The sequence below is a fragment of the Lacerta agilis genome, chromosome 2, assembly GCF_009819535.1.
Source record: "Lacerta agilis isolate rLacAgi1 chromosome 2, rLacAgi1.pri, whole genome shotgun sequence".
NCBI classification, from domain to species: Eukaryota; Metazoa; Chordata; class Lepidosauria; order Squamata; family Lacertidae; genus Lacerta; species Lacerta agilis.
The window spans coordinates 1,641,811-1,666,557 of NC_046313.1; the positions used below are offsets into that span (position 1 = coordinate 1,641,811).

At 48.1% G+C, this 24,747-nt stretch overlaps 1 protein-coding gene across 2 annotated transcripts in view; it reads left to right on the forward strand.

Annotated features, from left to right (window-relative positions):
- HDAC7 (histone deacetylase 7) overlaps positions 1 to 24,747 on the forward strand; it is a 109,446-nt gene that overhangs the window by 80,062 nt on the left and 4,637 nt on the right. For both annotated transcript variants that reach the window (XM_033136778.1, XM_033136787.1), the window contains 12 exons: positions 773 to 970; positions 2,632 to 2,857; positions 3,703 to 3,836; positions 6,665 to 6,785; positions 6,938 to 6,987; positions 10,125 to 10,232; positions 12,727 to 12,782; positions 13,759 to 13,846; positions 14,295 to 14,414; positions 17,504 to 17,601; positions 23,307 to 23,425; positions 24,196 to 24,329. In XM_033136778.1, coding sequence (XP_032992669.1) covers positions 773 to 970; positions 2,632 to 2,857; positions 3,703 to 3,836; positions 6,665 to 6,785; positions 6,938 to 6,987; positions 10,125 to 10,232; positions 12,727 to 12,782; positions 13,759 to 13,846; positions 14,295 to 14,414; positions 17,504 to 17,601; positions 23,307 to 23,425; positions 24,196 to 24,329 — 1,452 coding nt within the window. The remainder of the gene's footprint in view (positions 1 to 772; positions 971 to 2,631; positions 2,858 to 3,702; positions 3,837 to 6,664; positions 6,786 to 6,937; positions 6,988 to 10,124; positions 10,233 to 12,726; positions 12,783 to 13,758; positions 13,847 to 14,294; positions 14,415 to 17,503; positions 17,602 to 23,306; positions 23,426 to 24,195; positions 24,330 to 24,747) is intronic.

Below are 24,747 nucleotides of genomic sequence, written 5' to 3' on the forward strand. Positions count from 1 at the left end.
CCCTCCCAGGCCAGGTGGAAAAAGGCCTGCAAGGCAGGCAGCAGATCTTCCAGGACTCGCAGCCAAGATCAGTGTGGACAATGCTGAGCTAGGTGGAGTGCTGGTCCCACTTCATATAAAGCAGCTCTCTGTGTCCATATGTTGAAGGGCCACTGACATAAACAACCTCTAGGCAGCATTCCTTGTGTGCTGTTGTGGTAATGCAATGCAGGGGGGCATGCTGTAACCCCAACATCCAAGGTTCTGTTTTCATCTTGGCTGTGAGTCCTGGAAGAACTGCTCCCTGCCTTGTAGGCTTTTTCCCACCTGACGTGGGAGGAAACGGCCCTGACTGACTCCAGCTACAAAAGCCGAAGCTGCGGAACAAACTCTTGGGCCGGGGGATTGCTTAGGGGGTTTATTGTGGGAAGGGGGTTGTTGCTGTTGATTTTTGTATCTTTGGATTTTATGATTTATGTGGAAATTGTTCTGTTTGGTTGTGTGCTTGTTGATGTTTTGTTTATGAGTACTTTTGCTATGTAATTTTTAATATATTGTAAGCCACCTTGAGCATCTTTTTAACTCTGGAAAGGCAGCATACAAAGAAAATGATTAATTCACTTGTCTAACAAGCTCTTGAGGAAAGGTGCCTGGCCATTCATCGGTATGCCATGCATTTCAGATACAGGATGCTAAACTGCCTATGTTTGCAAAACCAGTGAAGTTTGTGGGGTTGGTGATTTTGAGCCCGCATAGCCCAGATTTACTCAGTCTTCTCTCCCTTTCACCCCAGCGCATGGCCAAGTCCAGCGAGAAACCGCGGCTGCAGCAGATCCCCTCTTCAGAAGACATGGAGGCAGAGGCAGGAGAAGATCCGAGCGGCCCACCCCAGGCCCAGGCGGAGCCTTTGCCAGCAGGGGGAAGCAGCAGCAAAGAGACAGAAAGTCGCTCCCGGTTGGGTCAGCCTCAGGAGGAGCATGTCCTTCAGCAGGTATTGGAAGAGAGCAAAAGGGACACACGGATAGGGGGACACACACACAATGCTTTCTGCATTTCAAAATGCTATGTCAGCAAAGATAATCCTCAGGTTTGGGAAGACCCATACCTCATTGGCTGAGCATCAGGTTTGCATGCAAAAGGTCCCCCCACCTGATCAATTCCCAGCTTCTCCAGGCAAGGCTGGGAGAGAACCCTGTCTGAAAGAGATGATGTTGAGCCACTGCCAACCCACGTAGGCGGTACTGAGCTGGATGGACCAATGGTCCGACTCAGCCTAAGTCAGCTCCCTAGGTTATTGCTCCCAGCACCCTACAGTTTAGTTGAGATTGCTGCATTGCAGGGAGTTGGACTAGATGACCCTCAGGGTCCCTTCCAGCTCCACAGTTCTATAACTCTGGTCCTTTTTAAATGTTCCTGATTTTGCTATGTAAGTCCACACATACAGTGGTGCCTCGCAAGACAAAATTAATTCGTTCCGCGAGTGTTGTTGTATAGCGGAAATTTCGTCTTGCGAAGCACGGTCGGAGGAAGCGCGGTTTTACGGGGGGGGGGTTCATTTTGCGAGTCACGGCCATAGGAAAATTCGTCTTGCGAGTCACCCTTTCGTTAGCGAATGCCTTTCGTCTAGCAAGTTTTTCGTCTAGCGAGGTACCACTGTACAGGAAACAGCAGTGATCTTTGGCTAATAGTAAAATATTTTGTGACCTCTCTTTAAGCTTCCTGGCTCCAAGGGGTCAGGAATTACCCCTTTTTCCCCAGGGGTATTTTTCTGCTTACACCTTTTTCCTTCCAGGTGTTTTCTCAAAGCGCCTAAAGCCCTTCCTCTCTCAAAAACCCAGATTCTTTAGCCTAGTTCACCAAATGGGATACACCAACATTAGTATGCAACTGCAAAATAAAAACTCCTAATTAATAATGTGAACACACACATGCTATCTATGTATATGTATATGGGGAAACACTCTCCAGGGAGGCTCGCCTGGTGCCGTCATTATATATCTTTCGGCTCCAAGCAAAAGCTTTCCTCTAAAACCAGGCCCTTGGGCTTAAACTGTCTGTGGACTTTTAGAAGTGGGTGGGGTGTTTTTAATGTATTTCTTTGTCCTCTTGGTTTTAATGTATCTCTGTAGGGTTTTTCATTTGTGTGCTTGGTTAACTCGTCGTAAATTGCTTTGGGTTTCCTCGGGCAAGTTAAAGCAACTAACAAATAAATTATATATAATTTCCCAAGGAAAAAAATTACCACTTGAAAAAAGAAAACATTGCCATATGCTGAACTAGGGCAAATGCAACAAGTCGTTGGAGACCTCCGCAGATCCACATTCCCAAGAGGAAAAAAAATAGAAACAAATTCTTAAAAGCACACTTTAAAAATAAGAGAGTAAACACTTCCGCAACACTCACAAACCAGCGAAATAGGGTGACGTTGTTTCTGTGCTCCATCAGTATGACTAGACCCCACCACCCCACTTCCCTTGACCAAAGGGACTCTGCCTATGCAAGGCAAAGGCACTAGAGGGCAGCAGCTACCCAGGTGCGAACTCCGTGTTGCTCTGAAGGCAGGCATCCCCGCAGCTGAGCTTCAAGAGGAGTAGCAGGGGACACGAGGGGGTTCCCCGTTTAACATGGTGCCCCTCTCAATTCGGTCAACAGGCCCAGTACGTCTGGGAGCAGCAACAGCGCATGCAGCAGCAGCAGCTCCTGCGGAGGCAGCCTGACTCGCTGCTCATATCGGCAAGCCGCGGCTCCCACCGGCCGCTCTCCAGAGCTCATTCGTCACCTGCCCCTGCCACTGCGTCCCACCTGAGCCAGGACACATCTTCCAAGGCAATCCCCCTGCCGGTGCAAGAGCAGTCGACCAAGCCACGCTTCACCACAGGTAATGCAACAGCTTTCACGCACAAGCCAGGGACTCCCTACAACAGGAGTGGGAATGCGTGGTCCTCCGGATGCTTCTGGACTCCAGCTCCCATCAGCCCCAGCTAACATGGCCCAATGGTCAGGGGAGAGGGGAGGTTTAGTCCAGCAACATCCAAAGGGCTCCGTGTTGCCCTATTCCTGCACCAGCTTCTTGCTCTCTGCTTGATGTTCCTGGTCTGCATTATCCCCCCCCCCCCCGTCTTATTCCCCTGAATACTACTTGTTCCGTAGTAATAATATTGTTGTTGCTGGTGTGCGCCTCTGGGAGTGAAGCCAAACCGGTGGAGAGTCGCAGTGCCTGCTGTGGCTGCAGAGACTGGTACCTTGTAACCGCTGCTTCCGTGTTGTTGTTTTCTGCATTAGCAGCACCAAAGTGGCTTCTCTGGGGCGCAATCCTGGGCGGTGTATATGGTGGTCCTGTGCTGCCCAGGCGACAAGACCACAGGGGAAGTCCCCAACTCACTGAGGGTTTGAGACCCATTGGCTCCCCTCACCTGGTTTACCTGGGCAGTTGAAGCCATTCCCGGGATTGTGACCACTGTCTCATGCTGACAGCTTCTAGGAGCCACAGGTGGGAGCTGAGTACAGGATGGGAAGCAAAGGTGGGCCGAAGAAGCAGGACAAGTTCCCCACCAGAGAGTTTATTTACATGAGTAAATATTGCAGTTCCTAATTCCGCACCTGCAGTCCTTACTGCATTCTGGAAGGGCTGCACCACGTGGTTTCTGTATGCCCGGATTGGTTTTCCGGTGCTCAGCAAGCCCAGAGAGAGTTGCAGCTTTGTGAGTGACCTTTTCGTTGCAGGCATCGTGTATGACTCAGTCATGTTGAAACATCAGTGCTCATGTGGGGACAACAGCAACCACCCTGAACATGCTGGCCGCATCCAGAGCATCTGGTCTCGCCTGCAAGAACGTGGCCTACGCAGTCAGTGTGAGGTAGGAGGCAGTGCAGGTCCAGGGTAATGACGGGAGGGTTTTCTTCAGAGACTGTTTTGCTGTAGCTTCGGAAGCCTGAGATGGGAAGTTTGCGTGAAATCTGCACACCCTCCGAATTCTGTGTTCTGAACACTTTCTTCAGACAAAGCATCCAGGGATATATTTGCTTGGCTTTTCATAATACATTCTGCTTCCTTTTCATTTTTAGCTCATTGGGATACCTTTATCTATGCAAGGAAGGAGGTGGCAGAGAGCAGAAGAAGAAAGGGAATTTTCTGCAACCAAAAGTACTAGAGTTGAAGCATATAATTTATCACAGTGCCTATTAACTCCTCTTATGACCAGTATTTTTTACTTTTGGTACATCTGGGAGCAGGGCTTTTCTCTTATCTTTGGATGAAGGAGTGGCCCTTGTGTTCCAAGTGGCTAGAAAATTTAGAGTAACTGTTTCAGAAACTATAGTCAGGAAACACCCACTGGTTGCCTGTTGCACTTTCAGATGCTCATAGAAGATCACGATGGAAGTAATAAGAGGAAGATAATGAAGACCGAGGAGTGTGTGTGTGTGTGTGTGTGTGTGTGTGTTTCAAGTTTCTATTGTATGCTGAAGAAGTAACCCCCTTTCCAGTTTAAATTGAAAGAGAGAAGAGACTTCCACCTTCAGCCGTGCCTGTGGCTGCAGTAGAAACTTCAAAGAAACGCTGGACGTGTGCTCAGCTCTCCCCACTAATCTCATGTGGCTTTATTAGCTCATGGTCTCAACAAAGAAATGCATCTGTTGAGTTTAATTTGGCAGCTGCTTAATCATGCTTTCGTATGGTGGCTGAGAAGTCTGGAAATAGGACAGAGCACAGAGAACCAGCAAACCCAAATTGTGACTGTCATCTCAACAAGGTGCATTTCCAAACTATAAACATATATGCTGTTGTTGTTGTTCAGTCGTTCAGTCGTGTCCGACTCTTCGTGACCCCATGGACCAGAGCATGCCAGGCACGCCTATCCTTCACTGCCTCCCACAGTTTGGCCAAACTCATGTTAGTAGCTTTGAGAACACTGTCCAACCATCTCATCCTCATATAAAATGCATATATGCATTTTATATCAATTCAGCAAGGGTTGCCAACTTTTTACCAGACTTCGTAGCTCTGTGTTTAACAGCTGCTTAATCTGCATACCTTTACAGGTGATATCTCCACACTGTGAAAAGCTTCTTCACCTTCTGATTTCTGCATATCTAGCCACTGTGAAAGACACAGGAGAAGGCTCATTTTCCTGATCATTTGTCTACCCTCCAGTTTTTAACTATAATGTTTTCCCCCAAAATAACCTCAGGAATTGCAGTTTGGTGAGAGTGATGAGAATTCTCCAGTAGAGACCTGTAGCCTCCCACACAGAACTACATTTCCCAATGTGGTGTAGTGCTTAGAGTGTCGGACCAGGACCTGGCAGACCAGGGTTCAAATCTCCACTTACTCATGCATCTCACTGGGTGACCTTGGGCCAATCACTGTCTCTTAGCCTAACCTACCCCAAAGGGTTGTTGTGAGGATAAAGGGGGGGCCTATGTATGTCACCACCTTGAGCTCCTTGGAGAAAAGGTGGGGGACAACTACTAAATAAAATCTACAGGAACTGGCATGATTAGTGTTTTTTAAAGTGAGCCTTTATTAGTTTAAACTTTTATAGAATGGGCCAAAAAACAAGCTGCAAATAAAAAAGTATGGCTTTTCCTGAATCTACCCTATTCCTCCCCAACTCCCCAACAAGCCTGTGTTTGAGTCTCTGTGTGTGTGTGTGTGTGTGTGAGAGAGAGAGAGAGAGAGAGAGAGAGAGAGAGAGAGAGAGAGAGAGAGAGAGCACTATAAGAGGAGAGGAGAGGAGGAAAGTTTTTGAGGCCCTCAAGCCAAGATGAACCTGCTCTTCCCAGAAAGACAATCGTAAGACAACAGGGACCCTGGATCCCTAGTGCTGCCCTTGTTCTCTTCCTTATTCTAACCAGTGACTAAGATGCCCTTCAGAAAAGAGAACAGTAAAACAATGCATATTTCCACAGTTAAATGTTTGTTCCCCAACGTGCACGTAAAATAATTATGAGTGTCGCAGGATGGCCTTGTTAATTCAAAGGTTGTTGACTCACTGAGCAGCGAAGCATTCTCAGGCTCTGTAAATCCTCTCCTGCAAGTGAGCACTGCCACATTTTCTGAAGACGCCCGCTTTGCAGATGCTTTGCAGATGCTGGGCAGATGTGTGTTCCACCAAAGCGTTCGCACATTTTTGGGAAATTTATGAGCAGCCATTTTTCTTTTGGAACAATTGGATTCCCTGTGTAGATCCTTTTTCTTTGCTCCCCTCTTTACCTGGCAGCTGCAAGGCAGGCTTTAGAATGGTCCGGGGAACCTCAGCCCTGGGTGCCAAACATACCTGCCACTTAAGAATCAAACTGGACTGGCCCAGTCACTCTGAGGTTGCTAGGCGATGGCGGTTTACTTTTTCCATGCCATCGAACCAGGGGGGAAACACCCAGCCAAGGCTGAAACACTGTGGCATCTTGGCAGGTGAAGTGGCAGCAGAAGAGGAGGACTTAAGAACTCATTGAGTGTGGGGAGGCAGCTGGGGGGAGCCTGAGATGAAGAGCAAGGCCAGTCAAGACTTTTTTTGGCATGCTGCTCATTTGAACAATGCTTGCGTGTGGAAAAATTCCCCTCCATAGATTGCGCCCCTTGCGTCAGAACCACCTAGACTTGTGCTCTGATCGGCACTCCAGATCATGGCCTGCCACTGGCCCTTGCGCTCTCTTGACTTAATGCAGCCCCTTGTTTCTCTGCCAGTGTCTGCGGGGTCGCAAGGCCACTCTGGAGGAGCTGCAGTCCGTCCACACGGAGCGCCATGTGCTGCTGTATGGCACCAACCCCCTCAGCCGCCTGAAGCTGGACAACGGGAAGCTAGCAGGTAGGAGCCAAGGCATGCCACCCCTCGCCCCCAACCCAAGGCTGAGAGGAAACAAAGAGGCCTGGAGTCAGAAGGATTTACAACGCAGCTATGCACATAAAATGCTCATCTACACCCTCAGTCTCTTTCTTCTTCTCTCTTTTCTCTCGCAGGAATCCTTTCCCAGCGGATGTTTGTCATGCTGCCCTGTGGTGGGGTTGGGGTAAGCTTCTTCCCTGTCAAACCAGATTCTTCTCACCAAACATGCCCTCCCAAACCTTGCCTCCCCCAGTGAGGGGCTCTCCCGAAGGTTGTGGGCTAGGCTGGCACAAAATGGAGGAGGCATTCAACTGAGATACACGGGGGTGGGCGGGTGTCGGGGGACAGCTTGAAAGTTTAAGCAGCAGTGACTTCTGGCCTGCAGCCTAGCTACCCCTCCCTGGGATAAGGATAGGAAGTGCTGTAAGCAAGAGTGGCCAGTGGGGAATGGAAGGGGGTGACGGTGGGGGGGGGACCCATGTTGCACCAATGCACTGGCTCCTCATTGCATCCACACGGCGCCTTCCTCCCCTGCCTCCTCTCCCCGCCAGCTGTTCCTTGATCAGCGCAGGCAAGCGGAGGATATGACTAAGGGGGTGGTGCAAGCCTTGAGCTCCGTCAAAGGAATGGGGGATATATATTCCTGTCCTGTTCTTTCCCATTCTGGCTGTCCCTGTCTCTCACTACAGAGGGTCAAGAGTCCTTCCCCAGTCCTTGTTATGTGGCTGCCCACCACACCCAGCCACCCTTGCTCACCAGCAAGCCTTTCCTCACCAAAAAGCTCTTGTTTTGAGGAGGCCCCTCTCTGGCTCAAGCGAACAGGCCAGTGGAGAGAGCCCCCTTCCCTTGGGCTTCTCTTTGTGCCCAGCCACTTACCTACTTCTTCCTGCACCTGCCGTGGACCTCTTTCCAACATCCTGGCTGGGGTGGGAGCTTTAGTAAAGTGGAGGTGCCCCATAAACCATCCCACAGAGAGTCAGATGGCCTCCACCCCAAGCGGAATCCACCCTGGTGTGTTCTGGCTCCAGCACTGTGTCTTGGCAGCATCTTGCCACCGGATAAAGCAGGTTCCAGTAAGGCTGTTGGCCGTGCTGGACTTTGCTACACACAGAAAGGGTTCTCCAGGACATTGTGAGGTCACAATGACATTGTTGGTGACACCAGATCCCACAAGAGCTGCCTCTGGGCATTTGCAGTGGGGCCTGGTGATCACCCTGAAGATATCCAGAACACCAGCCAGAGCTTTTGGTGGGATCTGGGTGGATGTCCTTTAAAATCTGATTCAGCCAAAACATTTCTGAAGCAGGACCAAGAGGTTCAGCCCATCCTAGACAAATGCTCCCTTCCATATGCTCTCCCCATCGCCACCTCGCTGCCGCCACCGGTAGGGTGACTGAGTGCAGAAAAGGACAAGCTCCCCAGACCTTTGGGCAGAAAAGGGCATTTCACCAGATATTATTCACCTGACATCCTACTGCTGGTGAAGCTCTGGCTTCTACACAGCAATTGTCCAATTTTTCAGCTGGCCACCTTACTTCAAAGACCTGCTTCTCACTAAAGTCTTAAACTGGTGCTGCCCCACTTCAGACTGCAGATGTGGTGGGAAGGGGGGGGGTGCTCACATGGCAGGATGCTCCTCCATACATTTGTCAGCATAGGAAACCAGATGCCAAGACGAGGCTGTTCCATGACATCTAGTGTACTACATAGGACAGGTTTCCATTATTTTTATTTGATTTTTTGTATGGGGGAGGATTTTACCAGGTGAGCCTCCTCTGAAATGGTGCAGCCTGTGCATGTGCTTACCATCTCTGTTAGAACTAGGCCTTACGCTTGCAACTTCCAGAAATCAGTAGCTTTAAGGGGGTGCTCTATGTGATCGTCCACACATCGCCTACATCTTCAAATGCACATACATTTCCATTGTGGCTGCCTCTTCAGCTTTGGAGCTCAGACATGGCCCTGCCAAACCTACAGCTCCCCCCACCCACAGAAATTGCTGAGGATTTTGACAGACTTAATGGTTCTGTTGTGCCTGTTTTAGCAATGTGCTAGATTTTTAATTTGCATCTTTATTGCTTCTTTTGTTCCTTACATTGTATTTTATTGCATTACAAAATGAGTCCCATAAAATACAATATGAGAAATAAAAGAAGCAATGAAAAGACAATTAAAAAATTAACATGAGTATTAAATGCGGGCACACCATGGGCCACCTGAGTGAAGCTCACAGACTGCGCGTGCCCCCCCCCCCCCCGTCGCAGTTTGGGAGCCCCCTCATTGCCTCTGGGTTGGGAATAGGGTTAGTTTTGGGGGGATCTTCCCCATCCCTCCTTCTCTCTGTCTCTTGTGTCCCCCCTCCCTCTGGGCGCTCTGCCACGCTCACTTTTGTTCATGGCCTTCTTGCGTGCCTCTTCTGTTTTCTGTTTTTGTTTCTTTTCTCGCTCTCTTTTCCAGGATGCTGCCTCCCAGCCCAGCCCTGTTCTCCTTCTCTTTAACCTCTTGCGCGCTCTTTCTCTTGGGCCTCTCTGTACCTTCATCCCTCTTCCTTCCCCTTGTCCTTACGGATGGGCCTTGGCTCCTCTCTCCCCCCCCCCGCCCGCCCCCTGCACCCGGAGAGAAAGAGAGGGAGAGCGAGAGAGAAGCGCGCCCGGAGCAGTCAGGCAGAAGGGGGGTTCTGCTCACACATGGAGTTGATCAGAAGAGAATCTCTGAGGTTTTCCGGCTCTTACTTTGCCGATGACGTGATCCTGATCAAACCAAGATGTTTGTTTTTGAAAAAAAAATATCAAATAGAATCAAGAAGGTAAAAAGAATGGGTTCTTCCTGCCCCTACTTTGTTGCCTAGAGGGGGTTGTACTGGGCAAGTCGAGCCCCACTGGAATGCAGCCTGGGGGGGGGGGAGAATGGTGTTAAGTCTGTGGGAGCCCCACAAAAACTTTGGTTTGTTGGGGACCGCATTTCCATGGTTAATCATGAGTGAGCACTTGTTGCATGCAAAGTGCCCTCACAACAGCCCTGTGAGGCAGACTCATTGAGAATGCCTATTTTACAGGCAGGGAACTGAGTTTGAAAGGTGACTTATCCTAGGCCATTCAGTGAGCTCTGAGCTGAGTTGGTGTTTGAATCCAGACCTCTTTGGTCCAAAGTTAAAGGTCTGCCCTGGGGGGTCTTTCTAGTGCTTTTATAGCCCTCTGCCCTAGCTACTGAGCTGTAAGTGTGCTCCTATCCTGCCATTGTGTGTTCTGGGATTAGATGGGCATAGGCACTTCACGCCATGGCACTGTGGGCTAACCTCTCTTCATTTCCTCCTGCGTCCAGGTGGACAGCGACACCATCTGGAACGAGCTGCACTCCAGCAATGCGGCACGCTGGGCAGCTGGCAGCGTCACCGAACTGGCCTTCAAAGTGGCCAGCAGGCAGCTCAAGGTAAGAGGATGGCAGGGAAGCAGGGCAGCTCTCCTTCCATGAAAGAGAAAGTCTCTGCAGATTCTGCGGCAGAATCTCTGAGCAGAATTGCGCAGAATTTCAACAAACCTCTCCACCTCGCCACAGCGCTGTGTCTACTTTTGCCCTTCTCTTTCTTTTTGCCGCCACCACCCAAATTGTTGGGGTGTTAAGAGGGGGAGAAAAAATTGCTTGCAGGTGCTGGATGAGGCCCCCAAACCAGCCACCCCCGGTGTATAGGGCTGCGGTCTCTGCAACAGTTTGTAGGCTCTGAGTTCATAGCAGAGAAATACACTTCTGGAAGTGGCTTGGAGAAGACAAAGGCATGGAGATGATTCCCGCAAATGCATAGACAGGCTATTTATATTTATATTCTTTGTCCTCAGCATCTCATATTTCTTTGGGGGATATCCATCATTAGTCATATGCAGAGCAGACCCATTGGAATCTGTGGGCTTTAGGTCCACTGATTAGAGTGGATCAACTCTGGTTATGACCCATGTTGGCTATAACCCTTCCTTCCTTCCTTCCTTCCTTCCTTCCTTCCTTCCTTCCTTCCTTCCTCCCTTCCTTCCTCCCTTCCTTCCTTTCTCTTTGTGTCTAGTCCTCATTGTTGCCCGGGGTGGTGGGTGGATCGAGGAATGCCTTTCTATACCTAGTCCTTCGTCCATTCTGCCTCCAGTTTCACTGTCAGATATTCCAAGCCATTTAACAAACCAGGAATCTGAAAAGCTGGTGCAAAACTCAGCAGATGTGTGGAAATAGATGTGATTTGCGATCTGATGAGGCTGATTAGAGTTTCTCAAAAGTTTTGATTTGTTATGGTGCAGAACACACACACGCATCTGAAGAGAGGGGAGACTGTTCCAGTAGACTTACTGTGAGAAATTGCTGCTATTAGGAACTTACAGTAAGGTCTTGCTCAAAAATCACATCCTGCAGTGAAGTCACAATGGCAGCTGGGAGGAGGAGTGCCTTTTCTGTAGTGGCCCCAAGGCTTTGGCATAAACTTCAGAGGAGATGTAGCAATGTTTCCTTTTGCTGGGTTTTCGGGGGGGGGGGATTGCCCATTTCTATTCACAGGCATTTGGCAATTGAACCAGGGAGATTTTAATTAAGGCTAATCTGAATGTTTACCTATTTCCATTTTCAGGCTGAATTTCTCTCTCTCTTGATGAGGGAAAATACTCCCACCCCACCCCACCCCCCAAAAAAAAACCCACCCCTTAATCTTTCTGAAGCCTATTCACTGCTGCTCATTTCTCTTCTCATTGCCTACTTCTGGCACATCCCCGCCCCCAGCAGAGTGAACCCAGTCACTCAGGACATGCATAATGGGTGTGATGGTGTCACATTTAAGCATTGATGACATCACCAAGGGCAAACAAAATCAGCTGAGAGTGAGGGCAAACATTTAAATGTTTAGCTTTAATCCTCAATGTGGTATATGTCTGTCAGTATCAAATTGTGTTTACATGGGTTTGCTGTTATTTTCTTTAGATGTATAGTTTGATGGAGTGAGCAGCGTTGTAATTGATTTTATAAACCCCCCCCCCAACTGCAAGAGAGGCAAATAAATCAGAAACAGCATTTGTTTAAAATGAATTATGCCTGACAGGTTTTATAACATACTATCAAACCAGAGTTACGTATTTCTTAGATCATGTTCTACAAAACACCTTTCTCAAAATGCCAGTATTTTCACCAGCACATTTTGTTTAATAGGTTGGATCCAGAGCAAGCAAAATGCACTTGTGTCCCATTGGAAATCAGTGGGACACATCTGAGTCATGACTCAGTTTTCACATGGATTTAAATGGGAACTGAGTTAAGCGCTTCTGTGTCTAACCATTTCAGTGGAGTAGTTAAGCACATTTTAAAGTCTTTCCCACCAAAATCAGCCAGATCTTACCCAAAGGAACAGCCTTCTTGGTATGTTGCTTCAAAAATCCAGTGAAGAGTGATATGGCATCTTTAAGGCCAAATCATTTATTAGTGGGGGGGGGCCCTAACACACACACACAGACACACCAAACCTCATTTATTGTGTTTGGGGGCCAAAGCCCATCTTGTCAGGTGCTAGAAATAGTCACCTAAGTCTGACTACAGAGAGAAGAAGAGCTTCGCTTTGGCTGTGATGTTCCTATGAAATGCAATGAATACAGTAAGTGCAGTAACAACATCCAAAGAATAATAAGACCAAGGCAAAAGAAAAAGAAAGAAAGAAAACAGAAGAAAGTCCAGTTATTTAACTTACAGCCACGTATATTCAGACATGATTCCAAACAAGCAGAAGTCAAAAACCACTTCACTTATGATTACTCATCCAATGTCTATGATTTGATACTGGGACCTGTAAAATATCATTTAAGCAATGTAGATATTGGTAATGACATCAACAGTAATAAAAATGATGTCACAATGCTGTTTATCAAACCAGTCACCCAGTTTTTGTTTTTTATAACATTTTTTGCAGAATGGCTTTGCTGTTGTACGACCTCCTGGACACCATGCAGACCTCTCAACGGCAATGTAAGGATTGCACCTCTCTTGGGGAGGAATTCACTGTTGTGCTGTTATGATAGTTCCATCTGTGCAAGTGTTTCTGCTTGCCAGGCAGAACAACCTCCACTCTCCTCCCCCACATGCTCTTTAAGGGTTTCTCCCGACCATCCAGAACCACATTGTGCTCACAGGGGGCTTTGTGCAGCTTGCGCTAGCTTGCCCTTCGTCCAATCTGGCCCTTTGTCCTCTCCTTCCTGCATCACAGCTTTTCATCCTAATGGGAAGGTGCCCTTTGAGCCCATCATCCCAGTGCTCCGGACCTAGCACCATTTCCCGGTTGCAATCCAGGCACCATTTGAGATGCTAGTCTTAACCTATAGAAAGTGCTAAAAGTCTTGGCCTGTACAAGAAACAACGGCACTTGAAGAATTCCCCCTGGTGCAGACATGTGAGTTGCATCACTTCAGTGCACAGCACCTGCTGGCTCTCAGCTTAGCACGTGAAAAGATTCCAGTGTAAAGCATAGTGTCTGAGGCAATGTGAAAGGTTTGCATGTGGTGTCTGACCCCTGGTTGCTCATTCGCACATGCATGTCACCACCTGATGCTGCAGCTGTGAAGCGATGAGCATGATGTCGGAACCAGAGGAATTTTGAGCTCGGGCTTTGGGAAGTCTCCAGGAGAAGACAGTTTTCGGGTGGGGGGGTCAAAAATGTGTCCTTGTGATGCACTTGTGTGGAGTCCAAAAGAGGTGCATGAATGGAATAGTGCAACAAATTTCATCACCTTTGCTGCCTGTGATCTGGTCCTCTTGAGGAATGTCAAAATTTGGTCCATATTATAAGACTTGCCTTTGACCAGGGACAGGGAGTAGTCCATTCCATGGAGGCAATGGTGCACAAGGGAGGGACTTGGGTGCCCCAAGTGTTGGGGGTGGGGGGGAGTACCCCAGGGCACTGCCTGTCTTGGATGCTGAACTTCTTGCCTTCCTCCTTCCTTGCCAGGGGCTTCTGCTTCTTCAATTCAGTGGCGATTGCAGCCAGGCAGCTTCAGCAGAAAGGGAAAATCAGCAAGATTCTTATCATAGACTGGGTGAGTCTCCATCCACCAAGCTGGTCTTTCTCCCTCTTCTCAGACTGCAGGTTGGCTTCCCATGATTCTTGCAGAGATGTAGAATGTAAGCTTAGGGTTCAGCAAGCAGGCGAGGCAGTGAGAGTAGATGGCCAGCGGCTTCCCACTCCCACCCCTACAGAATGAGGTACATCCAGCATCCTCTTTCTGTACTTTTCGTTGGATGCTGAAGATGCATCTCTGTACACACCTGGCCTTTAACCCCTGAGATATTTATTTTAGGGCACCACCCTGGTCTCTGGATTGTAATCTGTTTAAACCGTTTCTAATATTGCATTTTTAAATTGTTGTAACCCACCCCGGGACTTTGTAGTGGAGAGCAGATCAGAAATCTAATCAGTAATAATAATAATAATAATGACAACAGCATTCTCTCCCATTGTCTTGCCCTCTTCCTGCTCCTCCTCAGGATGTTCACCATGGCAATGGGACTCAGCAAGTGTTCTACAGGGACCCAAATGTCCTCTACATGTCTTTGCATCGCCATGATGATGGCAACTTCTTCCCCGGAAGCGGAGCAGCTGAGGAGGTGAGCTTCTGTTGAATGAATCTCTTCTTCCCAACCCTGGAATGACAGCCCCTTGTTCGGGGAAAGTGGGTAGGAGATAGGACAGGTTTGGGGGACCTGTGGCCCTCCAGATGCTGTTGGATTGCAGCTCCTATCATCCCTGACTATTCACCATGTGAGCCAGGGCTGATGAGTGTTGGGAGTACAGAAACATCTGGAGGGGCACAAGTTCTGCATCCCTGAGGCAGGAGGCGTCTCAGAATTGAGGGGTGCAAGCAACATTGTTTTATAGTCAAATAGATTTTTTGCTTCTGGAGACCTGACTTCAAATCCTGTCTTAGCATCTTTGGGTAGAATCCAGTGTGGTGCTAAAGTGAATGCCCTGTGGGATATCTTTGGGAGAATAAACAGCTAAGGAGTAAGCCCTACACAAGTCCAGAGTGGAGCTCCTAAGATGCTTGTAAGGCACCTTGCACTCCTCCTTCTGGCAACCCCTGCAGCCAGGCTGGTGCCCAACGTCTTGCTCTGCTTTCCTGTGGACCACATCACTGAGGCTTAGAGGGGGGCTTGTCACCTGGGCAGCCCAGGACCTCCAGACACACTGCCCAGGCTTGCATCCACTGTGAAAACAGTGCAGGAGGTAGCAGTTGCGAGTTGCCAGTCTCAGCAGCCACAGAAGGAGCTGTGATTCTCTAGGGGTTTGACTTCACCCCTGGAGGCACACTCCATTGTCTCTCGAGACAGATTAGATCAGATTTCCTTATTGTCATTGTACAAGTACAGTGAAATTAGATGCCAACCCATACAAACAACTTGGGGGGGGGCAGTTTCAGCTGCACATACATATACATACATACCCATCAAAACTCTCCAAAGTCATATTATCTAGTTACAGTATTTAGGATGGATGCCCACAGGAAAGCTAAAGCAAACATTTCATTGGTGCAAGGATTTCTACTTGTGCAAAGGAATGTTCTCCCTCTCTCCTCCTGCTGCCCACATGCCCTCTAAAGATCTGTTCAAGTAAGCAGATTTGGGGAGAGAGGGGGGTATGAGGAGGAGAGGGGGGAAGTCCCATTTCACAAGTGCTGACAGGTCTCATCAGTAGAACAGTGCCACCTGCACTCACCATGTGACCTTGAATGGATTGCTACATCACAAGGGCCCAGGAATGATAGGTGTTTGGGTGCCTCCACCAAGAAAAAGAAAGAAAAGAATATGGGTGATGCAAATGTATCTTCTTGTTTGTCTACAAAAGACAGCAAGTTTGCATCATCCACCAGATCCCTGAAATAAAACTAGCCCAAGAATTGACTGATCCATTCAGACTGACAAACAGAACCCAGCACACTCTCTCACTGCTTCTTTACAATTGCCCAGTCACAATATTGCGGAAATGGAAGATGGAAGAGCTGGCAGAATGTTCCCTTCTGTTGGAGTCAAACAACATCTGGAGGGCCTCCAGTCCCCATCCCTCTCATAAAAGCACAGGACCCTCCCAGGGGCAAGCCTACCAACCTCATGCTCTCTTATCTCCATGGCCCACAGGCCTCAAGCCTCTATTTATTCCACCTGCCCTTCCTTCAAGTTTCTCTGTTTCTCCCCTTTTCTTTCAGCCACCCTTCCTCTGAGCACTCTGACCTATAATTTCTCTACTTTCTAAGGTCTCTTCCCAACCAGCTTCCCATAACTTAGTCTTACCCAGGTAGTTCAGTTTTCCCACAATTTTCATCCTGACTGACCACTGTCTGTTCCCAAAGAAGCTGGACTGCGAACATGTGCCAGCAACTTCGTTCCCTGAGCAACTGGAGCATTGGTGGACACATCAGCTCAAGCACTCAGGAGGTTACACTGTCTGAAGTGCAATGCAGTATGAATAAGCCCTTGGAAACCTACCAGGATTTAAGCAAAGGCTGCTTCCAGTATTTACATACCACATTCACCCATATTCACAAGGTTTTAAATGACAAAAAATCCCAGTTAGGAGCAGAAGAGTCCTCTTTGAAGGGCTGGGGAAAGCATTCTCAGGGGAGAACTCCTTACGGCAACACTGGAGAGCTCTAGCAGGAGATGGTGGGGATTCCTGCAAGCCAAGGCTTGGGGAGAGTCGGCCGAACTCCCTTTGTCATTTCAAATCCATCATGTTTTACAACCTGCTTTCAAAGGGGCTTAGCGCTGAGAGTGGCCAGAACTATAGTTGGCTCCCATCTGGTTCTCATCTTTCCCTGTGAGCAGGAGATATCAAAGGGGCTGAGGGATTGTTTATGATGCTGTGCGAATCCCTGTGAGACTGTGGCGTATCACCCGAGGCTCCCCTCCCTGCGCTTTATGAGCTGTTTCCCCCTCCTTCATCTGCCCCACTGTCTATTTTGATGTTGCAGCTCTGCTGAGACGCAGGACTGGAGCAGAATTCTCAGGGCCTCTGGTATGGGTCTCTCTCTGCCTCCCTCCCATCTAGCATACAAGTTAAGATATAGATGTGCAGAACTACAAGCAACAACCATTTGGGGGGGGGGCGTGTTTCTGACCCTCACACGCGTCAATGCCCCCACCCCTGTTATGCCCCTTCTGGGTTGGACATGTGTAAATTTGTCGTTGCCTGTACACCAAAGATTATCTCCTCCCTCCCACCCACCCACTGCCCCCATCACCCATTCCCATTTGATTTTGTTTGATTACTCTTGCTACCATGGAAAAAGGCCGCTGCTCTGGCCCCTCCTGCAAAATTCTTGTCCTATCCTGTCACCTGGGCTTGATAGTTGCTTTTGCACACAGAGCCAGCCAAGTCCTGGTTGCATCCTGCTGCTGTTTTTCCTGCTATTGTAAGCACTCTACTGATGCCCAGTGTTGATGAGAGTGTATCCAATTTGCCTGGGTCTTCTGAGCATGCTAGATCAAGAAACCCAGAGTGGCCACCATGGAGCATTCAATTTCTCATGTTTCTCCCATCACAGCTGAATGCAGGCGGGTGGGGGAGGGGAGGTTGAAGTCTGACTCCTCCCTGATTCTCATATATATATATATACATGCAAGCTCCCTTTGTATGGCTGGCTGAGATGGGCCAGAAGAACACACTGCATAAGGAGCCTCTGTGTTGTTTTCTCTTTTAGGTGGGCTCTGGTGCTGGAGAGGGCTTCACCGTCAACGTTGCTTGGACAGGGGGCCTCGACCCACCCATGGGGGACCCCGAGTACTTAGCTGCTTTCCGGTAGGCCTCCCCTTCATGCCACACTTCCTGTTTAGCTTGTGGGCTTTAATGCCAGTAGAGTCTTCTTGTATTAACCTTTCGGTTACATTCGGAACAAGTGGAGGATTCAGGGTCCCTCCAGACATCCTTTTTATTGTGCATATATGATGATTAATGCTCATTATATTATCAGGGTGGTTATATGTGATCAAAACTTCAATAATGCTTGTGCCTTCAAAAGCTTTGGGGTGGACATACTGTTACATTTCCAATCTGTGCATGCTGTATAGCTTCCTGCTGAAATCCTGTAACTTTTTATACCATTTACGTTTGAGTTTATTTGTTTGTTTTCTCCCACGTTCGTTGAACGATAGTGCAGTAATGCCCCTCCAGGCAGCAATTATGTTATAACTGTGGGGAAGAATCACAGAACATTAAAGAAAGCAGGCTGGTGTGTGGACTGTCCAGTGTAAATCCACTACTAATGCATTATCATTGTGTCAGTGATGTGTTACAAAATACACAAATACACACCACCATTCTGGAGGGGCCCTCACAGTTCTGTTTCTCTTTGAGAAGCATTCTCTCCTTATTCACTACTGGTGGCTTAATGAAACATTGTTCTTCATTTATTTAAAACTAGCTGACCCGGCCATGCGTTGCTGTGGGTTTTGTTTTTTGTTTTTTTAAAAAAATTCTCCTGACCCCGAGAGTATTCTGGAAGCTCCTGTTTTCATTCTTCCCTGTCCCTTGAGAGCAGGGATCAGCAACCTTTTTCAGCCGTGGGCTGGTCCACTTTCCCTCAGACCATGTGGTGGGCCGGACTATATTTTTTTGGGGGGGGGGGGAAATGAACTAATTCCTATGCCCCACAAATAACCCAGAGATGCATTTTACATAAAAGAACACATTCTACTCATGTAAAAACACCAAGCATGCGAAGTTGCGGCAGCCATTTTAGGTGAGGGCACTGACGACCTTAAAGAGCATTCTCCCCTACCCCAGTCCCAAAATTACCCAGTCCCAAAATCACACACCCCAGCGACACAATCCCCTCAGAGCTGGTCTTACTCAGTGCAACCTCTCAGGCATGCCTCCTGCTCCGTGTTTTTTTTTTCTCGGCACATGCGAAGCTGTGGCAGCCATTTTAGGTGAGGGCACAGGCATTGTTGCTCTGGCCAGGTCTGATGACGTCAGCAGGCAATCCGCCTTTCTATTGGATGCTGTTGGAGTCTTCATTCCTTTTGCTGGTGAGGTATAATAGGCGCACCATTTTTTTGGCCTTTATTCTATATTTTAGGCATGACAGGTGTGTTTTTTTTAATTTTTATTATGCTAGATCCTTCCCCCATGGTCATGTTACACTTTGTCCTAAATTTGATGTGATTTGGTCCAGTGGTTACGGAGCAAGGTGGTGTCGGCCGCACACGCAATGGGAACATTTATATATATATAGATATTTGTTCCCCACCCTTCATCGCAAAGCAATCTAGACAGAGAGATATTAATCAATACACGCACACGAGTGTTGCACTACAACCAGGAAACTAAAGCATAATGACAACAGATTCAGGCCACTTCTAGGTTGTCACTATTTTGCAAGTGGGATTCAGTTGCATACTGGCAAATTCAGGCTGCACACTTAAAGTGGATTTGGCAATCAAACCCACTCCCAACCCCCCAAATGGACATTTTTTGGTAAGGAATGTGACTGCGGGGAAAGCACTGGAAAGTGCAGGATAACTATTGTTCAACAAAGCACCATATAACCTCCCTGCAAACAAGTCAGGATGAATGCTGTATAGACAGGTTGTCTGGAAGTGACCTCAGGCATTAGTACCCATTAAATGCCTGGTCGGAAATATATGTCTTTACCTGGCATCTAAAACTGATCAGGGTTGCCAGAGGCCCTAATTCAGAAGGGTGGAATTCCACATTTGAGGTGCCACCGCCAAGAAGACCCTCCTTTGGATTGCCACATGGTGAGCCTCCAAAGGTAGACTTCTGTTCTGAGTTTACAATCTACAGTAATTGGGGAGGGAGATATAGAAGAACGAGGAAACAGGCACAAGAGAGTAGCACATTCTAAATTAAATGCGCTCTGCAGAACCTGAGCTGATCCTTGCAAAACCTCAGCTCCTAAACAGCTGTGCTGTTAGAAATCTTCAGTTTAAGATTCTGCACACAGTCTCAGTTCTTTGCTACCTAGCTAAGTAGGAGATACCTCAATCTGACCTGAGAAACTTAGTAGAACGAAAGCTTCAGTCTGCCCTTTTGACTTCACAACATGGCAATATGAACTGTTTGAAGATGGTTACTGGTTTTATATTATCTGAAGGAATGCAGAGTTGCCTGGTTTTCTTTTTATTTTCATCACGAGGGGTGGGAGTGGGGGTTGGTGGGCAGGAAGAACTTCAGAGTCAGGAAAGGAAGCCTTAAGGCTGCAATATTTACTTGGAAGCGACTCTCATGGAATCCAGTGGGACTTACTTCCAAGCAAACATGATTAAACCTAGGACCAGGCTGTAAATTTCTCTTTCCTGGATTGTCAAAAGTTGCACGCACACCTCTGCTGACAGCTCCAGCACTTCCCCCAACACACAGGCCCTGGCCCCCATCCCTGGCTGCCCTCTAGCAAACCTTCTGGAATCCTTAAGCCAAGACCCAAAGTTCTGTTTGGCCCCTTCTCACATTTGCTCTGTTGCATTTGCTTTGCTGCAGCATGGCTTCTCCTGCTAGCCTGTGGTTCTCTGGATGTTGTTGGACTACAACTCCCATCATCCCATACCATTGACCATGCTAGCTGGTGCTAATATATCCAGCAACATCTAGAGAGTCCCACATGGGCTAGGCCTGCTGTGGAGGTAATGTCAAAAACGTGGTCACAGTTTCTGAGAGATTTTGGACTTCCCATGTAATAACTGCAACAATTCTCTATTTTTTTGTACTTTTGGAATATTCAAAGCACTGTGCAGACATTGTCTTGTTATAGTTATTACAATGGCTCTGTAAGATGGACCCGTACTCTTCTTATCCCTATATTTTCAAAGGAGTAGGGTCTGGGGCTACCCAGTGACTTAATGGGAAAGGCAGAAGTGAGACCTTCCTGATTCATAACTCAGCCTCTCGTGGCCAAGCAAGGCCTGATGCGTTTCACACAATTAGCAGCTGTGTTAATTATGTGAGAAAAGTATATAGCAGGCACACATCACATATGTATCTTGACCCTGTCTGGGAGGGTAAGGAAGCTTTTAACTCTTCCCACTCCCACAGTGGTCCCAATCCAGATCACTCACACACACCATGCCTGCTCTTTGCACTGTGTCTGACCTGGACTGAAGCTCTCCTTACAATGCAAATAAGCTAGCAAACCTAGGCAGGCTGATCAGGGTCTGGAGCATAGAGGGGAACAAGGGGTTAAAGCCCCCCCCATGCCCTACCTTTGTGATGCAGTTTGGATCAGGGTCTCCATAGGTGCTATTTCAAAAAACATTCACCCCATTGCGCGACTAATGTCACGTGTGGCTTGGCCTTTAGCTGCTCCTATCCACTAGCTGTCAGTTACCTTCTCAGGGTGAGAAGGAGTTGCTCCCCAGTGGCTACACACAGAGAGAGGGACAAGGGGTCCTCAGCCTCTTCTTAGCCACATGGCCAGAGCCTGCACTTCTAGGACTCCGTCCCCGTGAATGAGGCTGAAATCGCTTGGCACAACCCCAGTTTGGAATCTCAAATCCAATACGTGCCAAGCTTGGGCTTTGGAAAAAGGCCGCCCTCCCACAGCTGCCCAGCATATGTGCTTTGATTGCACTTAAAAGGGCTCTATAAATAGTTTCCCCCCATCCTCACTGTACACAGAAATGCAGCTCCCAGGCCCTATGGATATCGTGCCTCTTTTGAGTTGCTTGGCAAGCATGACCCAGCTGATGGATGGGCCTTTGGAGAAGGCTGGGATTTCATCCCAGTGGGCAAGATTGCAGTCCTGCTGAACTTTCTGTATGAGAGCTGGGAAAAGCTTGCGCCGTGGAGCATTTAAAAAGGAACTCAAGCCTGAGCCAACTTACCCTTGGCGTTGCTGGGAACGGGTCCAAGCCCGTGAGCTCTCGTCATTTCACAGGCAGCACTACAGAACAGCCTCCTGATGCAAACAAGGGCTCTGGGTTGCTTTCATCCCAAGGCAACTGGCAAGGGTTGAGAAGTGGTCCCAGAAAGCAAGTCTGGCAACACAGGGCTGAGAAACAACTCGCCTCTGGCAGAGTGTCAAGGGGAAGGGAGGGAGGCTGAGCAGCTCAAAACATCTGAGAAACACTGAAAGAGAAGAGGAGCAGGGAGAGAGAAGCCATAGGCCACCGGGTCCATGTCATACTACAGAAACTCAGGAAAGAAAGATAGCAAAAAGTAGAAGATAGAACTGCGCGCAGCTGGAGAAAGAGTTCTAGCCCATAAGTTGCTAAAGTGAGCTTTGGAAAATGCGCAAACAATGGCTGCCAATGTCTCTGATGCGAGAGAGTGCGCAACATTGGCCAAGCTATCCATGTTGCTGAACCGCATTCAGAAAATAAAAATCCCCAGAGTCCTGTTCATTTATTCAGGTTTGGTGGGTGTGCTGGTTTGGAGTGAGTGTTTTGGACTGCTTGTTTGTTTAGGAGATGCAGCTACAGTCTCTTTTGAAAGACCTATGCTAGGTCGGAGAGTGCATCTCAACTCTCTCCCCTCCAGACATTTTTCTGCCTAAACTTTCCTGCCCTCTCCTGCTTTACAGAAAGAAAGGAAAAAATGGTTGATTAGCCATGGGAGAAATGCTTCAGGAAAGGTTTTAGGACAGAAATGCACACTTATTTGTTTCAGATTTTCAAGGGCCTTCCTGGAGGTACCCTGTCAACATTTTTTCTTGTCCGTCATAGTCAGCAGTGCAGTATACTGTATTACGTTTAACCGTTATATGGTGAAAACACCTCGATACATGTCCCCTTTTCCTATTTCAACTTTCCCTTTTATTTTTTGTTTGTCTGGTACTTCAATTGTATTGCTCAAAATCTGTAATAAAAACCTCCTGTTTCATTTTGTCTAAAAACAAGCAGACATTCTGTTACTTAGCTATGACCCTTCCATAATTACTTTATAAAGCAGCACCTTGGGGTAAAAATTCTATATGGCCCATTGTCTTCTGTTGATTGGTCTTGAGATTTCATAGAAGGTTGTGTGTCTGTGCCTTGTGTTCTGTGGTTTGCTTTATTTATTGTCCACTTTTCATCCATAATAGCATTGAGGATTGTGGATTGCATTCATGGGGTTCCCAGGTGATCCCCCACGTAGTCAGGGACCAGACCCAGACCCTCTTAACTTCAGCAAGGTGGCTGAATGATCAGGTGCCTTCAGGCCATGCCATGTGTAGGTTTTTATTCCTCCACGTGACTTGCAAAAATCAGGATGAATTATTGCAGAGAGAGAGAGAGAGAGAGAGAGAGAGAGAGAAAGAAAGAGCAATATGGACAGTCTGGAAGCAGAAGTATAATGCATCTTAAAAGTACACACAGTTCTGTGCCTTATGCACTGAAGGCAGGTCATGAATTTCCATTGCAGAATTTTTGGTAGGGGTTTGATGCAGAATTCTGTGCCATCCTTACAGCTAGAGTGTGTTCTGCTTTACTCTGGGAGCGTTGAGTGTGCTAGCCCAGTGCCAGTGATGCTAGCCAGTCTAGACTGTTGTTGTTTTCCCTCCTCTGCAGGACTGTTGTGATGCCGATAGCCCATGAGTTCTGTCCGGATGTGGTGCTGGTGTCCGCAGGCTTTGATGCAGCTGACGGCCATCCGCCCCCACTGGGAGGCTACAAGGTCTCAGCCAAATGTAAGGGATGCTAACAGACTGAAAAACTCAACCTTCTTTCCAGATAATTAGAAATCTGCCTCCATCACCTAAGTCTGATTGGGGGTCCAGGTTTGGTCACAATGATGGCATCCTCACCTAGCCCATGTTAATGATGTCACAATCAAACACCAGGACCTCAAAGCCCACTGTGGCCTTCACACCATGAACAGGGTGTCCTCCTCACCAGCCCCTGGTTATGCATGACTGTGGTGGATCTGAAGAAACAGGACCCACAGGGTAGCTAAGCAGGAAAAGTGCTCTTATCAGGACCTCAGGGACTGTAATGGAATCTGGGTTCCCAACCAGTTTGTCCTGAAAATGGCCAGAAAAGGAATCCATCAATTCGGTTATATCCAGAATGCGTTTAGAGGTGGGGGCATCGATGTCTGCTTAGTACTTCACTCAAAAACTTCAGTAAGATTACTTGCTGGCGGGGTGCCAAATATGGATTTAGTGCACTCGGGTGACCCATTGATCATTATGCCCACGTCAGCCTAGTCTGACTACAGATGTCACTCCTGCTTGGGGAAGGAGGCATTGCAGAACTTGCCTTATGAATCAGCCACATCCACTTTATAACTGGGAAGGGGGTTCAGAGAAAGTGGGGTGCAGAAAGGGAGAGGGAGAAGTGTGGAATGTCTGGGTGTGTTCAAGAGGACAGCGTGGGACATCTTCCATGCACAGGGAGGGTGCTCTGTCTGTGAGGGCCATAAAGTCTAATTCTCCCATTTCCTTTGGCTTCCCTCCAGGTTTTGGCTACATGACCCGGCAGCTGATGAGTGTGGCTGGAGGTGCTCTTGTCCTTGCCTTGGAAGGTGGCCATGATCTGACTGCCATCTGCGATGCCTCAGAGGCCTGTGTCTCTGTCCTGCTGGGCAATGAGGTGAGTGGAGCCCATTCTTAGCAGAATCAAGGACAGCTTCCAGGGATTAGAATGGCATATTTAGGTAACTTCCCGTGCTTTTTACTGGGAATACTCAAGACCAGCAACATTTTTTTTCCAAATGCTAAAAGTGTGGCACTTATTATAGCAACTTCATGGTGAGTACCAGCACCCCTCCCCCCCCCCAAAATGAAGCATTGGTAACTGCCATCTGTGTACAGGCTACAACTGATTATTGCCATCATGTGTGCATACACAGCACCAAACCCAGTGGCCCAAAATGTCACTCAACACGTGATGAAATGGGTGGTACAGGGGTGAAGCAGGACATGCACAGGGGCCAGGGACAAAACCCCCATGCAAAATTGCCATCGACTGTGTATAGCACTTTACAAAAAACTCCAAGTGTAATAGGACC